General features: G+C 34.1%; 1 protein-coding gene across 9 annotated transcripts in view; it reads right to left on the bottom strand.

Annotated features, from left to right (window-relative positions):
* Positions 1-664: 664 nt before the first annotated feature.
* LOC114290267 (telomerase reverse transcriptase) overlaps positions 665-10807 on the bottom strand; it is a 33555-nt gene continuing 23412 nt past the window's right edge. For 8 of the 9 annotated variants that reach the window (XM_082910425.1, XM_082910431.1, XM_082910426.1 and 5 more), the window contains 7 exons: positions 9108-9234; positions 8672-8816; positions 7570-7708; positions 5790-7055; positions 3099-3670; positions 1478-1750; positions 665-1210 (listed from right to left, as the gene is read on the bottom strand). In XM_082910425.1, coding sequence (XP_082766551.1) covers positions 937-1210; positions 1478-1750; positions 3099-3670; positions 5790-7055; positions 7570-7708; positions 8672-8816; positions 9108-9234 — 2796 coding nt within the window. In that variant the 3' untranslated portion in view covers positions 665-936. The remainder of the gene's footprint in view (positions 1211-1477; positions 1751-3098; positions 3671-5789; positions 7056-7569; positions 7709-8671; positions 8817-9107; positions 9235-10807) is intronic. The other variant, XM_082910427.1, reaches the window with a different exon arrangement.

The raw sequence follows: 10807 nt of genomic DNA, 5'->3' as shown, positions 1-10807 counted from the left end.
TTATTATTATTATTTAAAATAAATTTGATATTTTATTTATTTAATTAAAAAAATTAAAATATTAAAGACGGGTTTAATATTGCTATTACTTTGTAAATAATTGAAAAGGATAAAACAGTCTTTTAAGCATTTATCATTCTTCATAATGTTCCAATCAAACACTAGATTCAATAGGATAATCATTTCTAGACATTTAATCCCATGAGAAAATTAATATGAAATACATATCATTTCCAACCAAATAATTCAAGACAATGTATCCCAAAATTAATAGTGAATTCCGAATAATTTTATTGCAATAACAACTCTAATGCTCACCGTTAGAGTTGCTCTTACCTCGCTAAAATTATAGTCATTTTTTATGATTTTTTAAAAGTCCATCTTGATTAAATGAATCTAAATTTTATTTTTCTTAAAAAATTGAGTTAATTTTGAACCAAAAAAAAAAACATTAAAAAAAGAAGAAGCTAAATTGTATAAAATAAAATAAAATAAAATAGTTTATTTTTATCTTTTGTCTCATTTTTTAATTTTTTTTCGAATTCTTTTGTGCAAATACAAGAAGTACAAAAATTTGACATAATATTTTTCAAAATTCACTAAAAAGAAGAATAAACTGAAATAAAAAAGCCCAACATATCTTACTAGAAGAGAAAGGTACACATTTCTAGAGTCTCTTTTTGTATGTCATATGAATGATAGGTTTCACAAGGAACATGATTGGAAATTGTTTGATCGTCGGATAATACAAAATGATTAATTTTCCCCTTAGATCATCTAACATTTAGTTCAAGCATTGTAGCATCAATCTATGAAATATAAGAGGAAAAAGGTAATCAAAAGGCAGACAACCAAGGAAATGCTCAAAACTACAAGTTTCTTCATTCAGAGTGAAACATAAGTCAATCAACACAACTACTTTATCCGTCTCTAGATCTAGTACATGATTTTCCACATCACAGAGGAACGTGAATCGTCAACTGCATCTTTCAGAATAGAAGAAACACATTTTGCCTTCTCTTGCGCTATCAATCTAGACCTCAACAAAGACAACAATCCCTTGTACCGTGATTGTTTTCTCTTCAATACTTGGATGTAAGCCACAAGTCCAAGCCATTCAACTTCTCCCTTCTCCACTTGAAAAATAGGGCGGAAAGTCGAATCAACATCCATAGAATGCATCCTTTTCTTTATGAGCTTGCGCATATACCTAGCAATCAACAGAGCAAAATGCCAAAGCATTTTATTTATTTATTTGTTTTTTGAAAAAAAAGGTTCTTAGAAATAAGCTTTGATAATTGAATTATACAGCTTAGAACTGGGTAGTTTCAAACAAGAAAACACTTTACTAAAGAAGTATACATGGTTAGCCGATTGGCCAACACAAAACGCTTAATTTAACGTCATTTGAGAAAGAAAGTATTTAATTAAAAATACAAAGGTGTACTGAATGTTGAGGTAACAATTAAGTACATACCTCAAAGACCCTTCAATAATGCCTATATATGATTTTGTGTTGAGTCTGCAAATATCAGACAAGTCATAGACATAGCAATGGAACTTCATTCCACATAGCAGAAAAGCCTGATAGATGTTTAATCTCACAACAACTGCTGAATTGATATTAGAATCGTAGAATATGGGATGGCATTTAGGCCGCAGATAATCACACAACTTTGCCTTCAAATGACGACCTGGTTTGCCTTGCCAGCAGACAGTAAGAGTTGAACTTAAATGGAAATTCAGATACCTGATCAGTAGACAAAGATGAGTTACATTTAAAATGAAGGTAGATTGTGCATTAATCTGTCAAACCAATTGCACAATAATATAACATCCAGATCTTTTCTTTTTAAAAGTTCTGTTTTTTGTTTCCTCTATTTTTTTCTTCTCTCTTTCTTTTTTCCTTCTTCAAATAACATCTCGAGGCAAAAACCACTGAAAGCTTGTAAACAGAAGCTTTTACCAAATAAAACAATCATAATCAAATTCAGTATTAAGATATATGAATCTGATGAAAGTCATGTTTCCACAAATATTCATATACGTTTAGAGTTAGTATGACAATGCACAAGAAAAAGATTGGTTACCATTTGGATGATTAGACAAAAATTACTTGAAGCTTATAAACATCAAGCTTTTTGCCAAACAAAAATATATCATAATCAAATTCAATGCTTATATCTAGATGTACGTCCTAAAAGATATGTTTCCCCAAATACTCATATGTTTAGAGTTAATATAACAGTAGTATGCAAGAAAAAGATTAGTTAGCTTTTGGGTGGTTCAAATGTGATGTGATCAAATTTGGCATATTTATAGTTTCTTACTTTGATAACTGTACATTGTCTTTTTTGACACTGGAGTAGCCAAACGACCTACATATTTCCATGAGAATTCATAGCTATTTGTATATCACTGCTCTTCACAATGAATGTAGGAATGTTTTAGTTAAATCAGTCTACTTGTTACAGAGTTTGTTTCTTGTTATTCAGAAATTTTCTGCTAATTTTCATTAATTCTTGTGAATTATAGTTGCATTGTCTGAGTTTCAGCCAGTAGCAAGACATTGTTGATCTGACAAAACTGAGATCAATATAAAAAATCCCAATAAACTCACCGCCTAACTGCTATCATAATCATATCATTATCCACTGTTGTCAAGTCGCGAATCAAAACATGAATCGTTTTTGCTAAATAGTGAATCGTGAATTGTAAAATTCACTTTATTTAGCATAATCTATAATTATATATATGTATATACATTTAAAAGTACAGTGTTTAAAATGAAATAAATATCAATATAACAAAATTGCATACATGTATTTACATATAAAGCTATTTATAATAATATAATTGATTGATCTCTTTTTCTATTTTGCAAAAATGACAGTTTCATTTCATGCATTAAGCAAACAAAACTAAAAGTGAATCGTAACGAATCCCAGTGAACTACAATGAATCATAAGATTTACTCAATTTAAGATTCAACTAAGGAAATCAAAACCAACGTTTTGCTTGAAATTCGCATCAAATCATGAATTGTAAGATTTTAACAAGCAAGACTACATCATTAGTCAAATAAGAAAGGGAGTTACCTTGTGTAGTCTGCCTGAACTTCTAAAGTGCAGCAATTGATAAACAAGCCACACCATCGAAGAAATGTGATACCGTCGTCCCCCATGTGCACCCGATTTGATGTAATCCCTGATTTCTGGTCAATATCAAAATTTAGGCCACATTTTTCCTGATTCATGTAGCAGTTGTATTCTCGAAAGCCTCTCTGCAACCTGGAGAAGAATCTGGCAGCCTGCTTCTTGCAGGTTGATATGAAAAGAAAGTCATCAATAAACCTAAATAGCATATATTTAGGAGACGACGTGATGACTGGGGACTCACTTCTCTTGACCTCAGCAGAAGCATCATAATCGTCATGTCTCTCTGACATATATCCAGTAGAAGGTTCTGGATTCTTCTCAAGAAATGGAAGTATTACATTCGTTTCCAGATGCCCATAGTAAAAAGAGCAAAGCAGAGAAGATAAAACACTTCCTTGGGGTATACCAACATGTTGCAAGTAATATTTTTTATCTAATTGCAGCACATTCTGCTTCACATGCTCATTTAAATTAAAGTAAAGCTCTTCCTTCCTTATTTTTCTGCTCCAACCCTGAAATATTAGAAGCAGTAAATTAAAAGACAAACATAGCTTCTTCAAAAAGGTAAACTATTCTTTCGAAAATCTCAATCCCAGCCTTGCTTAGTTGAGGACAAGTCAATATAGTAGAAGGATAAGTCCCGGAGGAGAAGTTGAATTAGAAGGCAAGCACTTGGTGCTTTGCAAGGGTGGGGAGGTTAACTCCCATTGGTGCTAATCTAACAACTACAACTAACTTTCGCCGATCAAAAAATATATATATATATAGGCTTTAACGGTAGAGGGTTGGAATTTGCCTTGGTCATGCATGTGTTTATTTTCTAAGCGAAGGTCCATCACTCCATTCATAATTGTTTATGGTTCCTTGATGACCAGCTAAGAAGCACAAACACGGACACAGGTACCAACACAGGGACACAGTGATTTTCAAAAAAATTAATAAGCGGAAACAGTGAGGATACAAAAAAATATTTTTATGGAGGGCTGTGTTAGGTATGGACACAGCCGGAACGCTGTACTTGACCAGAAATGACTAAGATAAAGCAAAATGTCTGAAACAGGGTATTGGCCAAAACTTTGTTCGAGACGAAAGGCAGGGTTGACTGTAGTGTTTTGTTGCCTGAACTGGAAATGCATGAGATTAGCAAATATAATCCATATCTTGCTTTCTAAGGTTATTTTTGTATCGCATCATATTCGTATCTCATGCTTGTATTTGTGCTTGATAGCTGATTACAGTTCTAGGACAGAATTTTTTTGACTCGTATACATTAAGTCGTCCTTGGGAGCATTACAACCAACCTTTGTAGCATCCATATTATGAAGAGCAATATCAAATAGAAAATGATGCTAGGAATATGGGTATGTGATGCCATCCATCAACGAACAGGTAAACAATTTTTATTTATTTTATTTATTTATTTTTTGCAGCAATCTAATTGAAACATTATATTAGATGCTTTCTGGAATATTATAGGTTATCTTGTCACATGTAAGTGACATTTAAGTATATCGGGCAGGATAAACTTATTAAACTGGATGTAAAAGTTATCCTTACACCCCTTATGAACCTTTTTTGATGGATTAATCTTTTATCAACCCAACTATAGCTTTGAATGCCACTCTCATGTTGATCATGCACACTGAACATATAAGTGCATGCTGATGTAGGAGATCTTTCTGAATTTTCAGAATAGAGGCTATTTAAAGGCTGAAACAGAAAGTAATTTAGCATTTTAATGATTAAATTGAAAACCAATAGGTAGGAAAAGAGATTAGGGTTGATTTGGGCTTCATTGGATAGGGTTTTGGGTTTAAATAATAATCCAAAAATAGTAGCTTTGGTATGTGCACAAAGGAGAAAGAGAAGAAGAGAGAAAGAGGTGTTTCACCCTTGCAAGAGTTAGGCAAATTCACACCAACTCAATCTCCAATTTCCATAATATCGACTCCATTGAATTATTGAAATTATATATATTTATAGGTTAAAGACTCTCTAACTCCTACAAGGACTAGGACTCAAATTTAGAAATTAAGAGTATTGGGTACCTACGAATAATCTAGACCAGCTATCACTATGACTTCCATTTTTACTCCAACCCTTTTATGAAATCAAAAAATAAAAAATTGACCCCTTTTCACCACAAAGACTATTCTAGACGTAGTATTAATGATCCATTTAATAACTTGATCCAAAAGAAAACCTATGGCCAACTCCCACAGCCCATGTACAGCAAATCATGAAATTACTAAAATCCACTTAACTACTAAACACTACCATAGACACTTTTTTTTTACCAAAAAAGCTTCTTCATGATCGTGAGACCCTTAGACTTCATACTTGTTTAGCCATGCAATAGATGTTGCATCACGTGTATCTAACAAATCCAACAAAAGTTATGGAAGGATGTAAGTGTTTCTTACAGCAGGTATAAGTTGATCTTGCTCTAAATAAAATAATATCATAAACATATAAATACAAATTGCAGTAGTGTATATATATAATATATATCAAAGAGCAGTACAACATCAACTTCACCAAAAGCGGTTATAAATTATGAAAATCTAATAGAAACAAAAACAAAGTACAAAACAGAATGGGTGATATCCAAAAGCAATTCAATCAAAATACCTGATTGACAAGAATGCCATGCAATGAATGGTAAGAAGCAGAAGTAAATTTAGTAGACCCAATGCTGATATCTTGGTCTGCTAGGATTATGTTCTGACGAACCCATAAAGATTTCTTCGTGCAGACAACTTGATGAGACAGCTTTAAAAGACATTCATCATTCTCTATAACATCCTTCATTACACTGAGCAACTTATCCTGATTAACAGAATCAAATGCTTTAGACACGTCACAGACAACAATGAATACAGAAGGCACAGTTGTTGACCCATTCTTCAAAACTGATAAGAAAGGGCATAACTTTCTGTAAACATCATCGTAATCGAATACTGATGAGCCTAGCTTCTCTGGTTTTTTCATCTGTAAACCTTTTAGGAAAGCATGCAAATCACGAAGCACATTGTTCACAGACTTGAAAGTGTTGTATTTAACATGTCTTGGATGCAAAGATAACTTACCCAGCAGCCCACAGGATAGAACTTTCAAAGAGTGTTCTTTTACTGGCATCCTTGATGATGCTTTAAGATTTGCTAGAACCCTAACTCCATTTCCTTTTGGACGAAGTCTAACCCTTGAAAACCCAAATGACCTTTTTCCTATAATGTTTCTAACTGATGCATCATTTACTGGACGATAGATCTGATCATTCAAGTTCATAACCTTCTTCCAGATTGATTTTCGATAATAAAATACATCTTGTTTCCCACGCTCACTTTCCGTGACATAGAAGTTTGCTTGCACCAAGGGCACTACTAGGCATGAAAACAACCAAAAGATCCATTTCTCTACAATTTTATGTTTCATAGCATCAGCAACATTGTTTACTTGACTGCACTTTCTAGGCATATCTGCACTCTGCACTTTTGTGTGCTTTAGCACAAAATCATTCGAGCAGCATGAAGAGTGCTTATTTGACAGCAAAGGGAACAATGATGTTTTCAACTTATGCATACACTGCTTTAAAGAGAATTTTTCAAATCTTCGAAGCCGAACAAACCTGGAGATGTTCCTCCTCAAAATTCTCCAATTAGAAGTAGTCCCAAGCAGATCTGGAGGAACTATATTCCTGCAAACAGCCCAGATAAATGACACCACTTGATTTTTTGTACAACAAGATAGACTTGGCACAGACTGATGATCACTTGTTTCAGGAGTTCTCTTGCCATGGTCGGTCTCCAAACTACTACATTTATCAAGTGGTAACTTTGCTTGCTGTAGAACCTTGGCATGTCGTTTCCCAAGTGAATTTGTTTGGAATTTATTTCCCTGAGACCCAAATGCGACAAACATTACACTTTCTACTTCAAAGCAGAATAAAAATATTAACATATAGTTTATGAGGCATTGCTGCATTTTTAATGAAAAGACAAAATGGTCAGGTGCTCGTAAAGCTGATAAATACTTACATCCATAAGATTACATAAAATGAAAAAATTAAAAGAATTTTTTATGGAGTAGTTCAAACATGCCTAGCTGAGAACTATTTGAACAAAACCTGAACATTACTATAGAAGAAAAAAATTACCATCGGAGGAACAAGACAAGACATTCTGACAGAAAAAATAAAGAAACCACCAAAGAAAAAAGGAGAGAGAGAGAGAGAGAGAGATGATAACTTTACAGTCCTCAATCTTATGGAACCCACCATTCCTCGAAGAGTATAAAAATACTATATTGCCTCTGTTACAACAACAAACATAGCAGTCTTCTGGGAAATACTATTACTATATTGCCTCTGTTACGACAACAAACATAACACAGTCTTCTGAGGAATACTAACCTCAAAGATGGAGCAAACTCTTCCTTCAGTATTTTGATCAGAGGATAGAATGGAACAGTGCTTTTCCAATAACCTCAAATGTTGGCAACGCCGAGCATTGTGTATGAGATTTTTAAGCAATTTAACAAGTGAGTGATATCTGGCGCCAAAAAGAATTGATTAGAACACAAAGTCAAAAACAGTAGTATAGTTTGGCCAATATAGACCAGTCTCAGCATGTTGAGACTTCTGTCATATCAGTCCAACCTGTGTCTATTTTGACTGTCCCTCCCCATTTTAGAACCTCAGAACCACAACTGAGTTCTACTAGCACTTCTGCCACTCACTAGGAAATGATGAACAAAATTATGCAAGTGAAAAAATGCCCCCATGATATATATCATACTTAACAATCTTAAAGAATGATGTACAATATGAACCTTTCAACGGGACCTCACCTCGGCATTGTTTATGTGGGGGCCGAATATTGGGAGTCATAGGGATTCCGGATAGTCAAACCTGGGAGAATCCGAATTCGTGGCACTCGGCATCAGCCCGCAAACTCAAATCCAACTTTACTCGGCCAAATAGTCGATTAAGCAAGGGGCCGAGTAAAGATCGGCCTACTACAAAATATGCCAAATAGGTAGTTGGAAATGGACCTAATCACGAGGCCCAAGGAAGAAAGGATATAAATAGAAGAACATCAGCCAGAAAGAGGTATGTGTGAATTGTTGTGCTTAACTTAGAATACAAGCAATCTTGAGTGTTGAGACTGACTTGTCCGTCGGAGTGCTAATTCCGGCACCCCTGATCGGAGTGTTTATTCTTTTTCAAGTGATTATCAGCAGATCACGAGCGTCCCCCAGGATCAGAAGAGTATTTCCAAACCACTTCTCCACAGTTTACATGAAAACCATCTCATTTATTTTTCTCCTTTATAGGTCGTAACAGTGTATACCGCATAAGTTTTCTTATGCAGAGCCTATGATGCCTATGTACACCCCAAAGTAAGAAGAGGATCAAATAAACCGAAGTACACACCAGAACTCATATATTTGTGAAAAAAATAATGTATGGTAATGCAAAATCAAGTTTATATTGAAGCTATTGCTCCACTTACAGGCATTTGTTGTTACTGAGACAGCAATTAGTGCTATGGAAGCATGGCTTTGACAGAACACTAAGAGTGGCATCAGATAAGCCAAATATATCCTTAAAAAGAACATTGGCACAAGAGAAACTGGGCTTCAAAGAATTCAATACATCTGAAGTAAGTTAAGTTGCATTAATTCTTTTCCAAGAAAAGAAAAATAACAAAGTTCCATAACATCCAAAAACATCACAAAGTCAAAGTCAAGGCATCAAAACAATAACAAACGGAAGTTCTTAAGCAATTAGCTAGTTGGGTATGATCATCTAATTAAAATTACGAAATCAAATAATGTTAACAAGAAACATAAGCGGCTTATGAGAGAGAGAGAGAGAGAGAGAGAGAGAGAGAGAGAGCTGCATATGCATGAAGTGGAAACTATATTATAAGTGACAGCAGAGGATACGTTTTCTTGGAAAAACTGATGAAGAACATTCCAATTTATAGAACATGAATTGCTTATCAATCCCAGCTTCTCTGGTGACACGCTGGAGAGTTTGCAGCACCAAACAACAAGAGCACTGCAATGGCATCTGCAGATAGACCAAATCTAGAAACTATTAGAATCCAGAAAATAAGGGGAAAGGCTCTATTAGAATCCATTTACTCATCTCAAGTTCCATCAAGCATGATTTGAGATACTAAAGCATAATACGCAATATTGTAGCCTTATCAATATGGTCCAAAATAGGTTTGTTATTTAATACATTGTTTAGATAAAACTTTGACGTATAAATAAGTCTTCTAGAGTTTGAGATGATTCTGTAAGTTTTCTAACTGTAACATTGCCTACAGTGTTACATCTCATCTGATGCTTAACTCCTACCTAACATGATAACTATCAGAAGAAATGTATTGTGTTATTTCTATCTGGGTTTGGTTCATATCACCAGGAAATGACAGAGAACTCACTGATAACAGTACGTTTTGAGAGAACAGAAAAATATTCAGTTCTAATTTTTCTTGTCCTTGGAGAAATCTACATTGGCTTAATGAGTAACAGAAAAAAGAAACTGTTGAAGGTAAAAGGGAAAATTTTATCCAGTGTCCACAGCATTAAAAATAAAGGTTTCTCCAATAATCGTGGTCATCAAGGATCCAAATTTTATTCAATACAATCACAAATTATGATAGAGTTAAGATAACCCGAAAGCACATTGAGTAAACATATTTACTGCTACAAATATTCACTGTTTCAGGTATTTTACATAGGGTCTTGCTACATGTGCCCTAAAGGCTTAAAAAGATTGTACATTCTTTATTACACTCACTTTTCATGCAAAATGTACAATCTTTTTAAGCTTCTTCACATGAGCCCTAAGAGCACAAGTTAAAAAATCCTTTTACATATTTCAAGATTTTTGCCATTTTTTGTCTGCACTCTTCAAGGGGCATATGTTAATATATGATATTGCCAAAAGATACCAATATTAACTTATATTAGGACCCAACAAAATGATGCCACTATGTCATAAAGTTTGTAAGCTGCAATGTCACAGGTAACTTATCAACATCATACAAATGTTTAATATAAGCTAAATCTAAGATATTAGCTCAGACAAACTCCGTTTAATCTAGTTATATTTACTAATTCCAACAAACATCTTAACAGATACATTCGTAATAGTTGATCCATTCCTTCGTTGCAGGAACCTCCTACTAGGGATAACAATCCTCTCCAAAACAGCAATTCTGCAATTCAAAGCACGCCCAACAATTTTGAAAAAAATGCAAGACACAACACGTAGGGAATATGCACAAAAAATATAGTTTCATTTAAAGATAATAAAAAAAATAACTTAAAACTAATTTCTAGAATTTAAAAGAGGAGGGATTAATAAGTACAAATTTACAAAAAAAAATAGTTCTTTAATAGGTTTCATGAGTGTCTAAGCAATGGACATGTAATGTCACCCAAGTGTCCGAACTCCAAAATGTGTCCAAGTCTAACAAAATTTTAAAAATAATGGAACATGCTGGACATGTGTTCGACACATGCTGCGAAGTGTCCGACTAGCGTCAGGTGCACGACACGTTCACGCCACCATTTTAGAAGTGTCAGTGCTTCTTAGCAACTAGGCAAAGAAAAGTGGCATAGCCATGAAA

The sequence above is a fragment of the Camellia sinensis genome, chromosome 15, assembly GCF_055761805.1.
Source record: "Camellia sinensis isolate YWXY chromosome 15, ASM5576180v1, whole genome shotgun sequence".
In the NCBI taxonomy this organism is placed as follows: Eukaryota; Viridiplantae; Streptophyta; class Magnoliopsida; order Ericales; family Theaceae; genus Camellia; species Camellia sinensis.
The sequence above is the reverse complement of the archived record's forward strand: the minus strand, read 5'-3'. Positions and strand labels throughout refer to the sequence as shown.